General features: G+C 35.7%; 2 protein-coding genes across 2 annotated transcripts; one reads left to right on the top strand and one right to left on the bottom strand.

The window, feature by feature from the left end:
• Window positions 1–769: 769 nt before the first annotated feature.
• Window positions 770–11175, bottom strand: LOC115919127 (protein transport protein Sec61 subunit alpha). The gene is made up of 12 exons (XM_030971944.1): window positions 10970–11175; window positions 9492–9559; window positions 8837–8902; window positions 8172–8382; window positions 7603–7712; window positions 6672–6825; window positions 6281–6441; window positions 5199–5339; window positions 4760–4816; window positions 3399–3590; window positions 2879–2955; window positions 770–2373 (listed from the first exon to the last, which is right to left on the bottom strand). Exons 1-12 carry the CDS (start codon window positions 10971–10973, stop codon window positions 2187–2189), a joined length of 1428 nt encoding a protein of 475 aa, XP_030827804.1. The 5' UTR covers window positions 10974–11175; the 3' UTR covers window positions 770–2186.
• Window positions 11176–14994: 3819 nt separating this feature from the next.
• LOC100892487 (synaptotagmin-2) lies at window positions 14995–22447 on the top strand. The gene is made up of 7 exons (XM_030972527.1): window positions 14995–15428; window positions 15901–16098; window positions 16637–16891; window positions 17800–18050; window positions 18598–18727; window positions 19326–19454; window positions 20127–22447. The coding sequence occupies exons 1-7, from the start codon at window positions 15228–15230 to the stop codon at window positions 20196–20198; spliced, it is 1236 nt and encodes a 411-aa protein (XP_030828387.1). The 5' UTR covers window positions 14995–15227; the 3' UTR covers window positions 20199–22447.
• Window positions 22448–22511: the final 64 nt, after the last annotated feature.

Here is a 22511-nt window from a genome sequence, read left to right as displayed (position 1 = left end):
TAAAATGAGAAGGAGTAACTTCTCATACCGGAAAAGGAGCATTTATGAGAAGGGAAAGGGGCTCTTTTTTTAATTGGGGGCACTCATAAAGGAAAAGGGGTACATGTGAAAATATAAGATGCGCTTATCCGAGTTAATAAAAGGGGAAGTGACACTTACTAGAGATTAAAAAGGGCACTTTTGTTAATGGAAAGTGGACACTTATTGCAAAGGAAAATGTCAAAGGGAAAGGGGGACTTATCAAAATACAAGGGGCACTTTTTGGGTACTTGAAAAAGTAGGGGCACTGTAATATAAAGCCTGAGAAATTGTCATCATTCTACAGCATTTTTCAGATATGCCTCAGTTTTTAAATGTATTACATGTACACTTCACATATCTGTATATTAACCACAGAGCCAAGTGAATACTTAAATGACATTTGTTCCATGCAGTTGCCATTCCTCTACACGTAAAATAACTGCGGCAGTTTACCGTGCCAAAACTGAATAAGCTTTAAGGGTTACTTCGAAAATTCTGCAATGATAATCATCAAAAATATCTTTACAGCATTAGGAAGCATGCGCCTACTGCAAGATATCAATCTGATTTGAATGTTCATAAATTTATAATAATTTTCTAACTCTGTTCGTTTAATCAGACATGGATGCTTTGTTTTAATCCATTTTGTCTACATGTAGTTTGCTATGAAGGACATACAAGGGTAGTGTATTTGGCAGTTAGTACTAATAAACAAAGAGACACATACATAAAAATCATTCACAAAATATTTAACTGTCCAAAGATTTTAATTTAATCTTTCAAATAATACTTGTCACTACTTCAGACACAAATATACCTCTGACAAAAATGGTAGTTGTCTGAAATAGATGGCAAAGAAATGTTAACATATCAACTCAAAAAGAACAGCTTGAACGTAAAGAAGAAAGAAATAGATTGGGACGAGGTGGCATTTGCATTGTGACCAATGTATAAACGAAAAACAAAGTGGTCGAGCATTTATATACATAGTAAGATGTTGTGTCTGCTACTCTCAGACTTGGACAAATTTTGAGCTCAAATTGGCAGGGTTCTACAGCTTTAAGAACACTTGAGAATAATATTTATGCTCTATAATAAAAACTCCCACATTCCCCGTACAGATGACATTACACACACTGAAGGCTCTATGACTAATCAACTATTACTAAAACTTTTCTTGGAATGAAACAAAAATATTGAATGACATACTTGCTGCACAATTATTTTGATTGGAGTGAAAAATTAGGCCTAAACATCGACAATTTACAGCTTTTCATGCTGAGCATCGCTTAATTAAAACTTGAATTGACCAATCCACAGTCAATTACATTACTCAATTACATTACAAACTTGCATGAGGCAATACACAGCCACATAATCATAGATAATTTACATGCACACATTGTATTTTGAAACAGAGATGAAAAGAATTCCAGGCGTACTCCTACGACATATAGCACAATCTAGACCGCAATTCTTTCGATCCCCTGTTCACGTAATCATATAACTCTATGACATCAATTCATACAGTTCAAGGTTTCCCTGATAACCAACGTGCAAAGATGGCATAACAAGAGGTCCTTACATTGGCAAGACAAATTCAAGGAATTATTTCATTGAATCTGAATTCCAATTTAAAGCAATTAGCATTTGTTTCAATAAAGTCCAAAATGTAAAGGTAAAAAGGGAAGAATTGAGAAAGTAAACATGGAAACGAAAATAATCAGAACACAGTAAGAACACTGTGCCAGAGATTTGTTATTTACAGTATAGTTCTCTGTGACAAGAACTAATCTAAAGAGTCTGAAATACCTTGCCTGCTTACTTGCTAATGCCAGGATTCTTTTACACTGTAAACAATGCAGCTATCATCACAATTGCTAGAAAGGCTAGATGAGATATTTTAGTCCCCCCCCCCCCCCTCTAAAAATAAGTAATATGCTAAACATAAACTGATGTGTTATTTTTATGACTGTGAGATGCAGCGAAGACACAAACACAGGCTCATTTATAAGATGCATAGTGGCGTACCAGTCCTGTTAACTTGGCTTTTAGAGTGACAAGACGCACATTATGGATTTGGTTCATGCGACCCTAATCACTTCTAATAAAATACCTATCCTAGTTTGATAATTAATTATTTATTCTAGCTAAGTTGACTAGTGCTAGAAGAGTAATGCCCCCATGCTACCCATCTCGCTTTGTTCCTTTACGAAGATCTCAAAGTATTGGTAGATGATAGTGACAGCCAGCAGGATACCTGTTCCAGAGCCGATGGCTCCTAGAAGGTCAGCTAACACCGACAGGGCACCGATGCACAGACCACCAAAGGCTGCTGCAGTTGGGATGTACCTGTAGATGGATAAGAGTTTAGAATACAAGACATGAATTAATACAGTTCTACGATATGTGAGACAGCTTCAGTTGCTCCATTACTGAAGACAATTTTGCTGGAGCAAATTTCAGTTCACTTAAACTATGTCTACTTCCCCCAGCAACTATAGAACGCTTCAATATATTTGACTTTATGTATCTCCTGTACACCATGGTCAAGTTTTGTTCCAATTGGCCATATCACATCATCAAAACTGCCTTATCACACAATATTTGCCAGGTATAAGTTGTTGCTAACTATCAGGCACAAATTCAGTTTCCAAGATCAACATTCAATAAGAATTCATTAATTGTAAATAGCATGGCCTACTGAATACCGTTCAAAAGTATTGAACAATTATTGTTTGATTTCGCATTTCTAAACGATCTTATCCATTAACCTCTTCCACAGTTTTTATATGAATTTTCAGCTGTCTAATAAAACTATCTATTGGCTTGCAAGCCATTTACAACATGAACTCACCTGTTCAATTCATGGATCATTGACTTCTCTCTGTGTCCCCTCATCACCATCTGTTGTTCCTTCAGTTGTTTAGCAACCTGTATCAACAAGAATAAACAAAATCAAATTATTGCTCTTTACAAAATGGGGTAGGAATGACTTTGAAAGAACTAGATGTGCTAAATCCCCTTCTATCAATTTGATTCCATAAGGAACCCTATTCTTCACCGTTTTGATAAAAAAATTGTCATATTCTTTTCATGGTGTAATTTCCTGTAATACATTTTCTCTTTCTAAGATATAACACAAATATTTAGCACTAAATCATATATTTCTCTACACCTGAACTTGCATTTTAATGAATCATTTGTATTAATTTACATGCCAATTTAATAAAAGTAAACGTTATTACTGTATTGATATATGATCACTACATTAACACATGAAAAGTCTGTAAAAATCATTGGGCCCTATATTCAAAGTACTGCACAATATTACTTATATTTGAGACATATAAGTTCCAAGAGAGGATTTAACTCACATCCTTGGCAGATGATCCTGAGACTTCGATCCAGGTCTTGGAGAAGAAGGCGCATGAGCCGAGCATGAAGACGATGTATGCCATGGCATGGATGGGATCAGATAGGAAACGGGAGAAGTTCTCTGGAGGTGACATGTAGTAACAGAGACCACCTACAGGGTAGGAGCGGGCAGGCCCTCCATCACCAGCCTCCTGTATCAGGTCGAGTAAAGAGAGAGAGGGTTGAAGGGGTTTTATAGGGCTATTACACACTATGACCATCTTTTACAAAATACATTTTATCCGCAATCAGGGAGATCATAATGTCTCTAGGGATGTTTAGAGTACAAGTGCTCTATCAGCTTATACAGTGGAACCTTGTTATAACAAAGTCCTTGGGACCAATGAAATTTCCTTGTTGTATTGAAACCTTCTTAAACCATGATTCATACAAACTGAAATAGAACCAGCAAAAATACCTTGTCATAGTAAGAGTAATAGTTTGTTACAACAGTGTACTTTACAAGGCCCATTATAAAATACTATACAATTAATGATAATCGTCTAAAATGGAGGGGGGTGGTGGTTATGTGCTCAACAAATTAACCTTTAACCTATGCAAATATAGTGGCTCCTATTAATTCAGTAAACAATTGATTAACATTCTCAATACATGCAAACCTCCAAAGGGCTTGTATTTAACCTCTAGCTTTCATGTAGGGGAATGTACTGTTGCTCAGTTGTAAATCACACATGTTAATAATCACAAGGAGATTTAAATGTAGTCCAAGCAAACAGCAAACTTAATATTCCTGTGCTTTATTCTGCTCTGCATGTGGGTTTATACACACAGAGCAGCAGTAACGCACAGGATAAAAAAGTACCGCACTCGCTATGTTACAATGTTTTAAGTAAATAATACAAGGACAAAGTCCCAACTGACTAGCATCTACATTTATGAATGTTATTTGGAGACCAATTTGGATAAAATATTTATCCTTTTTAGGAATGACTGAGAGTTTAAAATAGCAAGCAGACATTGTATATTGCATCATTACTGGAAAATAGTTGTTAAGTGTACCAATCCCCAAAATATGTGTTGTTCTGGATTAGGGGGTTCAATGTCGCTATGCTGTATTCAACATTTAAGCTTCAAATATTACTTCTACAAAGAGATACAATGCAGTTTGAATACCCTCTGTGAACAGTAAAACTTCTTGATGAATAGACAAGTACAAACTTGCATATTATGGGGCTCGCACAGAACCGTAGTCCGACTTCGGTTTCATGCGTGCCTGATACACTATTCTATTCATTCTAGCTATATGCACAATATATACTTAGACGATTGGTACATTTCAACAGTGACATAAAATACTTACAGCCCAAACACCAAGTAAGTTGACAAAGAAGTTTCCACTGAATTTAACAGCAAGCATCTGTAAAAATCAGGAGTATAAATGCATTAGTATTGACAAATTTAATTTATTAAGATTTTGCATAATAGTGATTTCTAGCTGAGATTTCAGCAGCCACATTAAAGGAAACTCTGTACATGTATAGTATAGAAAGTATCATGCAGTACATAAATCTGAATATATCATTCAAACTATAATCACTCATGACTCATCAGTTACAGCTGTAACTGCACATTGAAAAAGGAAATTGCAATTAACACTCAACACTTCGTCTCGAGTATATTTGACAAAATCTTTTGTGAATCGCGCCAAAATCTTTATGAACTGCAAAATAATATTGGTAAGGCAATGACATTCTGACTCCTGCGATTCCATTTAAAAATGATTTTTGATAATCAATTACCTGCGAGATGACGTAAAGATTTGAGACGAGAGCGCTCTGAAGGATGATGGGAATGTTGGAGGTATAGAAGAGCTTGATGGGATAGCTGCTGTACTGTCCTCGGTAACGAGCTGATTTGATTGGCAGATCGACACGGAAGCCCTGAAAGATGAACACACAGTAGGAATTAGAAATTATGTCAATCAGAGAAATACGGCTTGAAAGAAAAATACCAAGGATAAAATCTCACTAACAAACCTACACATTTCACATAAGTAATAAAATCCTTTGAAAATACATCCACACTCTACATCTGCTGAATTACAATCGAAATGATGAACTCCTAAAAATAAAAAGAGAAAACAAATTCTAGGAAGAAGATTGCCTATCCAGTATCTCTTATGACCAGCTGAGCGCACAAGGGCATGTGGTCTACATGAACTAAAATGCAAGATGACGTAAAAATCATGCCCTTCTGGCTTTTTTTAACCCTTACTGTACTGGGGGGGGGCCTGGGAGGCCCCCCCCTCGACATTTTCGGAGATTGCGCCGCAACCGCTTGGAATTTTGAATTGTCGTTTCATGACTTTTTTCCCTCAAGTCTTACGCACATTTTGATACCATTTTCGTCAAAATCGGATATACCTGTAAGGCGTTACATAACAATTAGTATGCGCATGTCATCAAAAAAAAAAAAAAAATGAAAATCGCATCAAAATTTGCATAAATTATCATTATTAATTACATTAAAATAACTCTTTTGTGTTAGAAAAGAAGTTTCATATGAATAATGAGTTTCAACATTCAAAACATGGAGTTTGACACGTTTTCGGTAAAATGCATAAAATTAGCGCATTTTGCATAATTAATTAGGCTAACGACAAAAATTTGCATATTCGGAAAAAACTAATTATACCATCTTGTTTCTTACGTAAATATCTACAAACATGCAAATTTTCGTGTCCATCGGACAATCGACGGCCGAGATCATAGGGGGGGGCCTCCCAGGCCCCCCCCCAGTCAGTGGGTGCTCAAAATAGCCCAGTACAGTAAGGGTTAAGAGACAGCACAACACAGAATGACGATGTATGAAGCTTACTGACCTGGAAGTAGATGACTATAGCAAAGACGAGGATAGTTGCCATGAGGTTCATCAAGTTGGGGAGGTTCTGACGGTAGAAGGCCTCACGAAGACCACGTACCTTATCCTGACGGGTGGCAAGGAGATGGAAGAGGGCAATGATTGCACCCTCGAACTCGGTTCCTGCAAGGAAAGAACATGATTTGTAGTGCTCATTATAAAAGAGAGGAACTTCAATTATTCATTTCTTTTTTGTTATATTGCCATTTTCTTTAAACTCTTTCCAAGCAGTTTCCTAGATATTTCTGCTGATAACAGGGACAAGGAATTTTCTGTGAATTGGTGAGTCGCATGTCGTTAAATTTGTGAATTTACAGCAAAAACTACTTATTGAATATGAAGGACAGACTTACCACGTCCAGTGTTGACTGTGGCAGGACTGAATGCTCTCCATACAATGGTCTCACAGATGTTGGTGGCAATGAAAAGTGAGATACCTGAACCAAGACCATAACCCTTTTGCAGCAACTCATCCAATAACAAAACAACAAGGCCAGCAACAAACAACTGCAAGAAAAGAAGCATACAACACATTACTGATAGAGATCATCATTAGCCCAACATAGCAAAATCATGATTCATCTCATGAAGCTAAGCCATTTTGTGTAATATCAAACAGAATTAAAGATTATCAAACACAAAAGAAATCACTTTATGTTGTAAATATGCAATGCTTATATGTAATAGGGAAATGCTTTATTTCACACTAGACTATTATTTGTAATCATTACCTTTATAATAAAACTATGATCAAAATAATACAGAAAACTTTCATCAGTTGGGGATAATGATAACATGTAGTTTTTTAAGCTTCTACAAGATTACGTGCACAGATTGTAACAATTCATATGTTGGGGAAACTGGCAGAACTCTTAATGAGCGTCTAAAAGAACACAAAAGAGCCCTCAGATTGAGCAACCCATCCCATTCAGCATTAGCTGAACACGCCCTCAACACAGGACATAAACATTGGATGGGAGGATGCCCTCATAATAGACTTTGAAAGTAACTTCTGGTCAAGAAAGGTGAAAGAGTCCATATGGATTAAGAGGATTAAGCCATCACTAGACAGGGACTCTGGGTACCCATTGTCACCGATCTTTGGTCCAGTGATCGCAGAACGCCAGGTAGTGCAGCGAAGCAAACGTGTGACTCAGACTGATCACTTAGCTTGAGAAAGTCCACAGGAGTGGATGAAAGCTTGCATAACAGATTTAAGGTTGGTAGAAGCTTAAAAACTACATGTTATGATCAAAATGTTACCAAAATATTAAAAAGACCAACCTGAATAATGATAACAAGGCAGATACCAGCTCCGATCTCAGCAGGGTCTCCGTACATACCAGTCATTACATACACGATAGCTTGACCCACAGTAATGATCATACCGAACACTGGTGAGAGAGAGAGCAAACAAATAGGTCTTGCATAAAATAAAAGTATGACATGAATATTTTAGAACCTTCTTTGACTTATATTCTCAATATAAGTTTAGATGACAAACAACCTAATTGGGTCTTTTTTTATTAAAAAAATATAAAATTCATTGAAAAAAATTATTATTGGGTGTAATCATACATGACAAATTTGAAGAAAATCACTGAACATTTTTGTACGAATACCCTAATCCAGCTTATTTATAATGAAGAGGTCATGGATTAACAACATTGTGTTCATGAATTAACACACTAAGAGTCAAATAGTTATAGCTCACAATACCTTTTTCAAGATAGATATTGATGTACATGTAATTTCCTTGGTTATTTTTAACCCCTTGACTACTGATATCTTTTAATTACCATAAGTGTAATACATGAATATCCCGATTTCCCTCGGCAATGAGTTAAGCTTACATTTCTGAGCGCCATTGAAGAGGGCCCTGTCCTTAGCAGTATCTCCGACCTCGATGATCTTGGCTCCAGCCAGGAGCTGCATGATGAGACCGGAGGTAACTATGGGGGAGATACCCAGCTCCATCAAGGTTCCTCTGTTGGAGGCTAGGATGACTCTCATCCAGTAGAATGGATCAGCAGAGTCTGATGACATGATTCCAAACAGTGGAATCTGCAGACAAGGAGACAAGGAGAAAAGTGTTGAAATCCTCAATCATGTAATGAACGCAGTTATCATCTTTAGTTCATCATTGTGATAGGATGCACAGCGATTTCAAAAATACTAGAAACTATGGAGCACAATAGCATATTTGAATAACAATGAAATCCACACTGACTTGGCCATATAAATCTTGTAATTGATTTTGTTATCAATGTCACCCTCATATTCAAGTCATATTTTTCCTGAATTTCAGGATCTTTTTAAATCCTACCGAGAAAAGCCAACCAGTTACTTGAAAGCATTATCCAAGGTCCCTATAACTGAGTCACACAATTTAAAAATCTACCCGTTAGTACAATCAATTCTTTATACATCCAAACTTATCTGATTATTCTAATGCATGCCAAAGGAAATGGGCATGAAAGAAAATTGCATTAATACCGATTTCTATCACATAACTCACCTGACAACATACGAGGAAGATGAAGAGTGTGATGGCAGTCCATAACACTTTCTCTCTGAACTGGATCTGTTTAAAAGGAGTAACATAAATCGAATCAGTCATACATAAGCATTACATGCTATATAGGAGCTCAAGAGTGATGCAATTGGAGCCCAAAAATACTATCAATGGGTTATAAAACTTGTAATGCAATAATGCATGAAATCAGTAAAAATATGATAACCAATTCAAGTTAAAATTAAAGGTACCTAATCATCATATAACCCCATAGAAGGATATTTGGTAATGGAATACACATACTAATGTTTAAACCAAAATTTGCAAATTTTTCATTACAGTGTCATTGCAGTAACATATCCCTAGTGGCATGTTAATCTCTAGCCTTGAGCTATCTCCCATGAATCATGTTCCTGAAAGGAAACAGACAAGACAAGCTTTAAGGTCATTTTAAGTCAAAGGCATACAACTTATATTCTTCTGGATTACATTCAGCAGTACAATTTATATCATTAAATATACAACAGCTGCAACTTTACATAGCTGTAATCCTCTCAATAAATTGAATTCGTATTTCAAATATTTTGTACTACGAGTGTAGATTGGAAGTGAGAAACTCTAACTAAAATACAATTTGCACACTGTGCTGTCAACTTACTTTTCTTTCAGGTTTTGAAATTTCTGGCAGGATTGCACAGAAAGGCTTGAGGATTTCCAGAAACTTCACTGTTAAATCAAACAAATATTGGAGAAAAAAAATGAATTGAGATCATAGCCAAAAAACATGAAAATGATTAGGTAGTTCGAACATTATATTGACTTCACAAAAAAGAAGGGAAAGAGGAAAATCAATTAGAGTGCACTTTCACAAAATCATAATTCTAACCTCTTTTTTAAAATAAACCTGCCATTTTCATGTTCAGTAAGTCAGTTATTGTAAAATTTAGAAAATTTACTGTGAAATGTTGATATCTTGGTGCAGATAGGCAGTGTCTTCATTAAAAAAAAATTGTCAAACAATTCTCTATTTACAACTAAGTGTTTGTTTGTTTCAAAAGAGTAAAATATTGTTACGGCTTTCACTCTTTTTCCCCTTTCATTAATGAATTTCTTGTTGATATTAAAATGATAATTGTCAAAAAACCAATTACCAAACATATTCAATCACGGCAAATTTGAAACATCAACACCAGGGCTGCGTCTCACAAAACTGTCACTAGTACAAGTTTGGCGTGACGCTCAACTTGTACTTATCACGGTTTCGTGAGATGCAGCCAACATTCTCCTCCTACTTCTAGAGAAATACAAGTCATACAGCACATAGTTGCATATCTCTGATAACTACGATAAGAATGGAGGAAGATGAAGGAGAAGGAAGAAGAAGGAAGAAGAAGGAAGAAGAAGGAAGAAGAAGGAAGGAGAAGGAAGGAGAAGGAAGGAGAAGGAAGAAGAAGGGGTAGGGACAAAGCAGTAATAACAAGAAGGGGGGGGGGAAGAAAAAGAAGATATTTTGAAGAATAGAAGATGTCAGAACTTCTCACACTTTTACAGTTGTGATTCTTTGAATAATGACAACAAAGTTTTATACAATAAAACCAAAGTAGATCTATATTGTTCTAAATCTAATATTACAGTTCAGTATCATGCCATGGACCGTTAACTATTTAATCATCAAATCTGTTTTTGTGTTTTTTTTTGCTTTCAAAATTGAAAAGTCTGAAAATTGTGATCTAAACTTCACGCTTGAAAAACATGTCAGATCATTTAGACCGCTATATTCTAAACTAAGATGTATCATTTGCAATATGGCCAGTTTCAATGGTGCCAAAGAAACTATTCCTATTAGTCTATTGCTAAATTGTAAAAAGATGGTTTTGTCTTGTCTTCATCGCATACGCATTCAAAGCTCAAAGTTAATCAAAGTGCACAGATGGCACATATTCCCATTCATATTACACACACAAGCACAAGCACAAGCACAGTCAGTGACACGTACATCGAAAGCTACATTCATTTCACAGTATCACAGCAGCCGCAACGCGTCCGTACAACTCAAATTCTTTACATTTTTACAATGAACTAAATATTGATATTAATGTCCCAACACAGTTGCTAAATGCATTAACATCAACTTACCCATGATTGCTTCTTTTTCTGGAAGTTATCAGATGTTGTAGGAGGAGAAACCAAGAGAAAAACCTTGGTAAATATGGGTCTTTGGGCAGGAACCGTCTCACAAGTACACTGGCCAACGTTAAAAAAGGCTGGGTCACGTGACGACACGTACACGTCGGCATTTAGAGCCTAAATTTCAGGCGTTGTATGGTCACATCCTGTCAAAATCAGAACAATCGAGTTAAAATACACCAATTTGTAAGCTTCCGACTCATTTATAAGAGTCAACAGGGGTAAGGTCACGGTATTTAAACAGTTTTTAGGTTCCAGTCTAATAGGTTTTAACTATCTATTCGCTGCATATTGGTAGACAATCACAAGATACAAATATCATACTTGTAAAAGACTAATAATAAAACCACTACCCTCTACGTAGCTACTGACTTGGCATCTGTAATTCTCCTTCCCCCTCCACGTATTCCCACGTATTCCACACTGATTCCACATCACCCCGATCCCTATTATGACTCAGAGCCCTTTTTTATAGACAGGGGCGGATCCAGGAATTTCTTACCGGGGGTGGGGGGCTGGATCCGTCCCTGATAGATATTGCTTTGTATTTGTATAATTGGTTTGTATTTATTTTATCTGTGAAATAATAAGCCTCGAGAACTGTGAGATACCCTTTACAATAATTTGTTTGTAAACGCCAGCTATAACCCCGCACTAATTAGCCGTAATACTACTAGATGAGGGGAAATTTTATATCCATATGTGTGCAATGTAAAATGGGAACACTTATGAAAGTACCCGAAAATTGATTAGTGCCTTATGGCTCCCTCTAAAAAAAAGGGAGGGGCGCAGAAAACAAAAAACCGAAAACGCGTAACTATAAGGGGATGTTTTGTTTTTTTTATAGAAAAACGTCCATTTTGGGCCATTTTCGAGAAAAAGAGTATTTTTCAAAATGGTGCTGTACGCGCCGGTGATACGTGTTTAGGGTAATTTTATAGCCTCCAGGGCCAGACCGCGGGAGAAAAAAAAGGGGGGACATACTGCGCATTGGCGAGACTACCGGTCGCCGCCTGCGCCTGCCGGTCTTTAGAGCTTCAGTAGATCAAGATGGATGCCCACGATACCGCCCAAGACCTACCAAGTCTCACGCACATAGCTGGTCCCTTATAATTTGTATATACTTTGTTTTGCATAGTAGAATAGTAACTGTTCATCATACATTGTGTACTTTTTTTAAACACTACATGTACTTTACACAATATAGACCAAATCTGAAATGTAATCCTTTTTTTTTCCGTTAAACTCATTTGGAAGTGTATGTGTTATTGCTTCTCTATTGAAATCAATTTCAGTTACATTGTGAATTTTACGTCAGAAGCGCAATTTGATTTATTTCACTTTGTCAACAACTGAAATGGTAATCCATATCGCACTTCAAAATGTTCAAGGGGTTACAATTTGACAATTAATACTTGTTTAGGAGACTAGGAGTACACTTTTTTGAAATACCCGTTTAGGGTGTGACTTCGGGAAAAAACGACGCAAAATCCTTATTTTGGGTGTATTTTGGCTTCATAAGAAGTCCTCGTTTAGGGGGTGTCTGGAAAACTTCTGACCACGCATGCTTACAGTATTTCTACATGACTGAGACCCCCGGGGAGGCACCCCAATCGAGAGATAAAACTAAATTTAAAAAATTTAAAAAGCGAGAAAAAAGGGGCGCACGAACGAGAAAAGAAGACGACTGGACCATGATCCCTACCCTCGCCCTAATCAGTAGCCAGTGTAAATTCGCATTTCGTTATTTTCCGACCGCGGTTCTCAGTTCCCCACCCCCTTTGCCATCTTTCCACGACTCGCGCTATAGTACGTCAACTCAATAGCAGGTAAAAATAATTTTCTAAATATTGGCAATCGAACGGTGGCGTACGCTGGATTTTTTTCAAGGGGGGGGGGTGTTTTAAAATTTGAAAATCGCGCCGAATATTTCGCAACGACTCAGCCTTCCTCTGAATAAGCGGGGGGTAAGAGCATTTTTTATTTGATTGGTCCCAAAAATTTCGAAACGACTGAGCCAGCCGCTGAATAGGGGGGGGGGGGAACACATTTTCCCCCCTCCTTTAGCCCAAACATTTTAGGGGGTTTAACCCCCCCCCCCCCTGCGTACGCGCCTGCACTCGATCACAGTCATGTAATTCTGGGGAAAGCATTTAGGCATGCATTGTGTATATGACAAGCCCATTCTTTTTTTTTAATTTTTATTTGTGTGTTTATAGTAAATTTTCAATCATATAAAAATTACATATTTACAAGTCATTGGTAATAATTAGACAAACAAACACACAAAAAACCAATATGTATAAGTACAAATAACAATAATGAAAGGACAAGAAATATACAAAACCATTACAGTAAAGAAAGACCTTGAATTTACCCAAAACATCCATCACTGGCACCATGGGCGTCGATCCTGGGGGGGACGGGGGACACGTCCCCCCCCCCACGAATTTTCAGGTGGTGAAATGTCCCCCCCCCCCCATGATTTTGGGTTAAAATCTTCTTCTTTTTTTTTTCTTTCCTTCTCTTTCTCTCTGTGTTGAGAAAAATCAAGCCAAATCAGGCGATCAGATTTTATTAATAGAAGCGTCATTAATATTACATTCACATTACCGGAAGCCTTGGTTTACGATGAAAATCCTTTCACCAACTGAAAAAAAAAAATCAAATTAATCCCTTGTATCTTCCAAACCTTGTTGCTGATTGTTCAATGGAAACGATAATTTCATCTATCTACCCCCCTTGCTTTCTAGTTCCTGTTAGTTGAACTTAAGACTGTTTCATTTTTAATTTGGTAAAAATTATGCCCCAAATCAAGCCATCTATCCATCAATTTTTAAAAAAAATCTTCAACTTCTGTGGGAGGCACACCCCCAGCGTTCTACTGTTTTTTTTTTTTTAATTTGGCAAAAAGAATGCACCAAATTGAGCCATCTATCCATCAATTTCATTTTTTTTTTTTTTTAACTTCTGAGGGGGCACACCCCACCCCCTGCGTGGCGCACCCTTTCGCCCCCTAACAAAATAACCTGGCGCCGCCCTGTCTGAAGTTGTGTCCCCCCCCCCCCTGTCTAATTTGGATTGACGCCCATGACTGGCGCACACGAACATGGTCTTAATAAGTAGTTTTATTTTTTTAAAGATTCTCTACAAACCCCCCAAATACAAAAAACATTCTAAACTTCATAGTTGATATTAGCATATGTCACCACACCGTCAGTTTCTGTGGAATCGAGGTGGAAAGGCATCATGTATTGTGTATGCGCCCCTGAGGTATACTTTGTATACACTACACATAGAAATCATAATTTTAACTACAGTGCATAAAGCGGATTAAGGGGGCACAGGAATAAAAGTTAAATCAACATGATATCATAAGTCAAATCGCCATTTCTTAAAATGCGAAACAAGCTTGTTTCTCTTTTTCGCTGAGAAATATTCAATACTCTATTTGTTTCTTTATAAAACTCTTAAAAAGATCAACACTTGGCAAATCCCCCTTAAATTTACAAATATAAATATAGTATTTTGCCATGCACTAACAAGTGAATCTGTCTGATGAAAAGCCAAAAAGTTTTTCAAAATTGGTAAGGTTAAATTTATTAATATGTTGTTTTTTATTATGTTTAACAAATATGTCCATGTCGGGGTAACCTTTTCATGACAAGCCCATTCTTGAATGACAATGTCAAAATGAAGAGTGATTTTCTAGCAAGGCCAATACGGAGGCAAAATTTCGCTCCCGCTCCAGAAAAAACTCCTCTTGGACCGAGTAATGGGCAAAGCCTGTTTCCATGGCCATGCACAGCTCAATCGATCAGCTGCGGCATTTCTTCGAATTATGCATCTTTAGTGTGGCATACATATTTACCATTTCTTTTCAATGACTTCTTAACGAAACAAGTTATATAGCGATTTTGCCATAAATGTAATGATATAATTCAGCTTTGGATTATTATGGAAATTTGTCAGTGGGGATAAGCCACTCTGGAAACCATGACGCATTGACGTCATTCAATAAACAAGATGGCGGAAACTCGATATGCCTCGAAGTTTTCAAGAGGAAATTTTGCATCAACTCGTAAATCATCTACTGCCGATCGCGCTTTAGTTAGAGCTTGAAAGAAATGTGAGAGAAGACACTTCGGTACTGAATTTCAATTTCTATTTTTCTAGCTTGTGCTTCAGAAGTTCAGACTGATTGATAATGGGATCAGCAAATTCATCAACCAGCGGCCCTGCAAGAGAGCCTGCACCCCATGAGTCGGCGCAAGTCGAACAGAATTTCCGCTCTGACAATGAGCGAGTTATGCAGCTTGCTCGGGCAATGACAACTGCGAAGAAAAGACGTCACCAAACTCCGGCATCATTGATGGCTAGTCAGGGAAATGACTTTGAAACGTACAATGTGAGAAGTTCCCCATTCATTTAATTTCTAGATTTATCTTCGAAAGTTCTAGACATTGATTAGATCTAGACTAATTCAGTCTTTAAGTTTAGTTTTAAAAAGTCAGATCTGATTCTGAATCTGATCAGTCAATGAATTCAATTTAATCAACGATGAATGAATAACAATTGACAATGTCAGTGATCTCATGAACTTTAATAATCAACATGATTAAAATCAACTTGAAACAAACAAATGAAATTGAAAGAATGAAGTTATTAGATCTAGACCTAATCAAAATGAATAAACTCAATTAGTCTAGATCTAGATTCTAAATCTAGTCTATCAAAAAAAAAAAAAAAATTGAATGAGCCTGATCTGAGCCCTGAAAATGAAATGTATCGTCAATGACTGAATTCTGAAATTTGAATGAATGGAATAATCAATAATAAAAGTGAGGTTTTGATATTTTTTGTTTGAATGATGTCTGCAGGAGAGCATCTTTATTCTGAAGCAGCTTTTCAAGCGCATGGATCCAGCAGTCACCAAGACATTGGGAGATGCCAAGGGAGAGGTGAAACTATCCTTGAAATATGATAAACGAAGGAGTATGCTTCTCGTCAAAGTGGTATCTGCAAGGGATCTCAGTGCAAAGGACATCAGAGGGCGCACATCTGATCCATTTGTTCAGGTAAATTTAAGGTTGATTGAAATGGGGATGGAGTGTAAGATAAATATAACAACACTACCTTGATTAGAACACGAGTCTATCTAGGTTCTCCTTGCAAAAGCATACATGTACATGCTTACTTAGCAGTCATGTAAATTACAATAATTGAATATCAGAAATAGACACATAATCTAGATTACTTGTGCTCTTTAACTTTTCCCTTATTTTTACATTGATTCTGGCAGTCTTGATTTTGAAAGTGATAATGTGCTTTGAAAACATGAATACTTTTATCATTTCATTCATTTCATCACCTTCCACAAATTGAAGTGAAATCATTTTTTATTCTTAAAACTGTATAAACTATATTTCTGTCAATTTGGAAATACAGTACCTTTATCATTTGTGCTTTACTAGATAACAAATATGTTTAAGTATGAGTGGAAAAATAAATCTGCTTATCATTATGATTAGGAATGTAATTATGCAGCTACATAATTAAGTTCAGACAAGATAGTTACTTTTGAAATGAATCGTCACTAAATTTTCTTGTATCTAGATGGAACTCATTCCTGACCTCCATGATGAAGGGAAGAAGTCAACTCAGTATGTCAAGAAGACTCTTAATCCCACCTTCAATGAAATCTTCACCTTCAAGTTGAGTGAAGAGGACATTGCAGAGACTCAGTTGAGAGTGAGAGTACTTAGTCATGATCCGTTTGGGAAGGCTGACTTCATTGGGGAGAACATCATCCAACTTGGAAGCATGGATTTCAGTGACATCATCACCAGCTGGTTTGAGTTGCAACCAGAGGTAGATAGACTTCTCTTGATTTGATTATGTGCATAATGTTAAAGTCATGATTGTTTAATGCAACATCAATCTAAAAAATGTTCAAATCTTCAGTCCATTGTTAACCCCAAATCTCACATGATTTAAGATAAATGTAAAATTCTCCATTTATTGCCATGTTTAAAGATAATCTTGAGTTCTGGTAAAAAAAGAAAATGAATTCTCACAGAATCTAATGAAACTTACACTGAATGTTCAAGATTACAAATAAATGTCATGTGCCAAACAATTTTGGAAGGAAATGTATACTGGCTGAGTAATGAGCATAGAAAGATAAGGAAATCAGGGTAGTACCAGCCCCGACAACATGTGTGTTGTCCCATGTACAGCTTTCTGTGTAAGTGATTGTTATACTTTACCAAGACTCTGCCAAATTTATGATGATTTTGATGACTCCAGAACCTTGCATTACACACCATTACTTACATGCTATATGATCAACTTTTCTGATCCATTCCACACCGTTTCTTTCACAATGCAATCACATTACCAGAACTCAAGTTTATCTTTAATCCAGATAAATAATAATGTAAGACACCTCTATTGGACTAGTCTTTGTGATGCATCTATGTGATTGGGCTTATTTTTAAACCAGAGTTGTTTATCTCTGTATTCTTCTGATCCTGACTTAAACTATGATGTACTGTACATCATAGTTTAAGTGCACATGTACAGTACATGCTCATGAAACCTTTCCTTGAATAGCAGTCACAATATGCATTACGTCAAAATGTGTCATATTATATTATGTAGCATGAAACATTCAATATTTTCATGTCTTTATATCATGTAATAAATGTTTGTGAATTGTGAAGACTATTCTATTTTGATGCGTATGCATGTTGCTTTTTAACCCTATCTTACTGTAGACTGATCTCGGCATCCAAGGAGAGCTCGAGATCACATTGACCTACCAGCTACCAGACACCCTAAAGGTCAGAGTTCATAGTGCAGAAGGACTAGTCTGCAGGGATGCTAAGAAGATGCCACACCCCTACGTCAAGGTACTGATTCCGGGCATACACAAGGTTGAGGAGACCAAGGTCCAGAAGAAGATGCTGGATCCTGTCTGGGAGGAGACCTTTGACTTCACGCTGGCTCAGGAGGAGTTCACGAACAGGTACGACCTTTGTCTCATAGGATGGGTAAAATGCATGACACGGCAATAGGACAATGATTATCAGTTATTGTATGGGAACAGGTAGCGATTTTCAAAAAAAGACCTCTGGATAAGATCATCCTTGATTATCAAACAATGAGTTTTACAATTTATGGACTGGTGTATATGCAACGTTATTGTTACAGTGAATTAATGATCGTCTTATTTTTTTAATTTCTAATTGACTAGAATGATGTATCTTGGGTAGAATGAGGAAAAATATGTTTAAAAAGAGAATTTAGTAGATAATCATTTTATGAAAGTGGGAGATGTGTTGCAAGTTAAATCACAGTTGAATGACCCAATTTTCTTTTTAACCATTCGCCATCATGGTTCTCTTTGTTATTCTGCTTTCACACAATTTAACTTGTTAACATGGGTTGGTCGATCTACAATAAAAATGGGGGGGGGGGGGTGATAACACACCACCATTATTATTGATATTCAAGTCTTTGTGGAAATATGTTTTAACCCTTTATTCCTGCTGTTGTGATTCGCCTCTCTGCAGATATTTGGTCCTGCATGTGCTTGACAAAGCTCTAGTTGGAGACAGTGAGGACATGGGACAGGTGTTCATTGATCTGGATAATTTGGACATCAGTCAGGGGTTCTCAGGAAAGTTCCCTTTGGCAGACCTGGTAAGATATTTGTTCTTTTTTCTTGAATTCTGCAAACCATGTTTAAAGAAGCTAGTCAACATGTAAGTGAATGGCAAGTGGAGAAGGGGAAAAAAGGCCATAAAGGCGTACTTATATATCAGAGTGTTATCATATTTAAAAATGTGAAGCACACTATGTTTATTGGTTTTTATCTTCATTTTATTTTGCTGCAGTATTTCTATCAGTGTTGTATTGAGTTTTAGGCAAATGAGGCGTCAGTGACAGATGAACTACACTTTTAAATTGTATTTTAATGTAAACAAAATAGTGTTTTGCTTCTAGGTCAGACTCAGATAAAGACTGGTATGTGAATTAGGGTACTATTGATTGAAGGGTAATGTAGAGTTTCAGGAAATTATATATTCAGGAATTAAGAAATATTATTGTGGTAGCCTGCCTTATCTAAGTGGCTATTATGGTAGTTAATTCTCATAGAATATACTTTGCTAATCTATGATTACTTTTTGCTTAACATAACTGCCAACTTCAGATAATAGTCTAAGTTGTAATGAGAGTAAAAAACAAAAAAACATTTCAGGAATCTGTGCACTCATTCCTCTATATTTTGTTATTGTAGAAAAACTCTGAGAGGACAAGGACCAAGTGGTCGCAGACTGCTACAGTGCAAGAGTTCCGGGAAGCTATGTATGCCCACTCTGTCTACAGGTACCCAGGGTTAGTCTTTCAGAAACAGAGAGGCAACAAGGTAAGTCCACCAGATCCTGTTATATCAATCATAATCTCAAGTTTTAAGTATTTTTATATCATAGTGTTAGAGAGAGAGTTAGGGCATGTTTGCAATTTACTTTCGCCTAGAATTGCAGTCTTTTCTTCCAGTTATCTCAAATTTGCTTACTTGATTTCTATTCAGCAGAGACTTGCACAGGTTAACAGGAGACAGTTTTGTTCAGATCGAGTCCTGTTGCTCAATTCACAGGATCCTCTCGCATTTATATTATAATATTACATGCAAGAAATGTTTCTTGCAGTGCAAAAATACTTGAATGAATACTTAAAGTTGGTTTGTTGATTTTATTAGCTTAAATTTTTAGTGTAATTGAAAAAAAGACATGATGGCAAATTGGCAATACAAAGTTTGATATTAATCAGATTTATTATAAACTTTATTTGTTATTACAATTGATGTAAACTACATTGCAGATAGACTGTCTTCCCTACTCTCTGAGTAATTTACAGACATAATGATAATATTTGAAGTTCATAAAATTTACATATTTCTTTGCAACAGGTAACTTTACTTTAACACCTGTATATTGATTATCTGTCACATGAAGTGAGTTTTAATATAACTTTCAAAATGTACATGGTGACAATGTTATCGTTATTGTTTTTGTTTGTTTGATTGTCAATGTTTCAGGTGTTGACAGTCCACAGTCGTAAGGCAGGGTCTTCTGCAAAGGTTCGGATCGTGAATGGAGTACCAACTTGAAATTCCCTTGCATCATCATCAGCTGGTCATGCATGGTCTGAACTCTGAATCGATCCCGAGGCACTGGAATGACCTGACTAAGGCAGATATTGAATGTGGATGTAAATAGTTGTAAACTATTTTACATCGATACCTATTGCAACTCCATGCCATTGGTCAGTATTCTTGAAAGTGGACTAAATTACTAGGGCCAGGTTTAAACACAAATAAAAGCATTGAATAAGTCCAGCCAGTTATGAAGTACCAAATGTCAACCTCTACATCATCTGTTCAAATTACAATAATTCAGTGACTAAATTAAACCATGAAAGTATTTTCACCATGAAATATTTTCTCACTTTCATTCAATGATTAAAGTATTATCTTTTTGGACATATTTTGGTACACAATTAGAGTAATTTGTTCAAAATGAGATTGTTGACATCTGGTGTTCTATTAGTCAGTGGACTTTTAAAGGTGAGCCAAGTTTGACTTAAATCACTTTAAAGAATAAGAGTCATGAGTTTTACCCCATTTGGGATGGGGGACTCCTTACTTAAAATGCATTTTCTTATGAAGTATTCTCTTTTATTCAAAACCTGTATTCACACTTCTCTCCATACAATGAGATAGTGCTACAACACAAATACAGGCTCATAGGACAATTAATACACTTATATTAAGCATATTAATATCAGAAATCTTAGCAGATAGGGTCTGGGCGGTTTTATTCACTTTTATTTTTATAATTGATGACAAACAGGATTTGTGTGTGTAAAAACCATATTAAAATATTTTATTCTCAAATAAATTGATTAGAAAGGACACATATATTGGAGATTTTTTAAGTAGGAGGTTTTTTTAAAAGTAGGGTAGGTAATAATCATTCAAAAATTCACCTTGAGCTCCATTTTATTGTATGCAATTTTGAGTATGTATATATGCAATTATTTAAATGATAATGTCTATTACACGATATGCATATTATATTTGAAATTAATTGAAAATTGAAGTAGCAAAATAAGGTTTTTTAATTTTCATCAATATATTTTTTTTATCAGTATCAATACTTTCAATATTTGCTGTAAACAATGATGTATGGATAGTCTCATTGTTGATTATCATTTTCTTCTACTGAATGAATTTAAGAATTCAGTAACCAACATGTCTCTGTTGTACTCATTGTTATATAGCTAACTATGCCGTAAAATGAGTTTGCTAGTATGTATTTATGTTAGGCCTAATTTATGTATATTATTTAGTGGTTTGAATGAAGAGGTAATATTAAAGTAATTATGACATTTCTACAATTTTATGAATTGTAGAATATCCTCTTTGTATAGATAGATTATATGTTTTTATATTCTTATGATATTGTATAATATTTGTTTGAGTGTGCAAGTGTGTGTTTATGTTTGTTAATATTGGATTTTACATGTACACAAAATTGTAAAATCAGGAATAATAGGAAAGAATGCAACTCATCTCATAATTTTGAACCATGTGAAATACATTTTGATATAACAAATACATAGATAAATTTAAGAATAAAGGATATATTTCTGACATTGAGTAGTAAGGATCATGTATTTTGGAGAAAACTCTTTTCTGTATGTGCAAACATACTTTCAAAGGAGTAGAGATAGCTTGCAGTAACATAAATCATGTTTGTGTATGAATGAATCCAACTATTTGTAAATTTGCTTTTATACTAATCATTGTTACTGAGCACCATTTAAATCCATAATTACTGCTCATTATGTGGAATAGAGAAATTGAACAGTCATTGATCCTCCCCCTTCCTTACAAAAGTACTAGATGCAAACATTATAGTTTTATGATATCAAGCAGCATTATATCTTTTTAGTATAAAGACAAAAAAAATGAAATTATGCAAATTTATAACTTACCATGATCACAAATTAGATCAAACTATTCTACTTGAGTTATGTAATAAATGTGTGTATTGTGGATTTATATTTCAAGGGAAAGAAATAACCTTACATTGAATAGAGTGTGATAGAGTCTTCTGTAATCTGTATTGCCTGTCTGTACATATTGTTCCTTGTCTTTCTGTTAGAGGGAAAAGATTGAAATTAGCTTTCATATACTATATCCGTCCATTTTCAATTTGTCATTGTCTATTCAAGTTTACTGTAAAAATGAAATGTAAAGATTATGTAGATAATGTGTTTGAAATTATGATTCTAATTCATTTTAGATAGCTGTAAATCATTATTTCTTAATTTGAATAAAATGTCATCCTTTTTTATATTATTTGTGTTATTCTCTAGTTATTTGCTTTAGACTAGTGGCATGTTGGAAGTATAACGA

This window comes from Strongylocentrotus purpuratus, unplaced genomic scaffold (assembly GCF_000002235.5).
Source record: "Strongylocentrotus purpuratus isolate Spur 01 unplaced genomic scaffold, Spur_5.0 spur5_scaffold_6, whole genome shotgun sequence".
Lineage (NCBI taxonomy): Eukaryota > Metazoa > Echinodermata > Echinoidea > Camarodonta > Strongylocentrotidae > Strongylocentrotus > Strongylocentrotus purpuratus.
The sequence above is the reverse complement of the archived record's forward strand: the minus strand, read 5'-3'. Positions and strand labels throughout refer to the sequence as shown.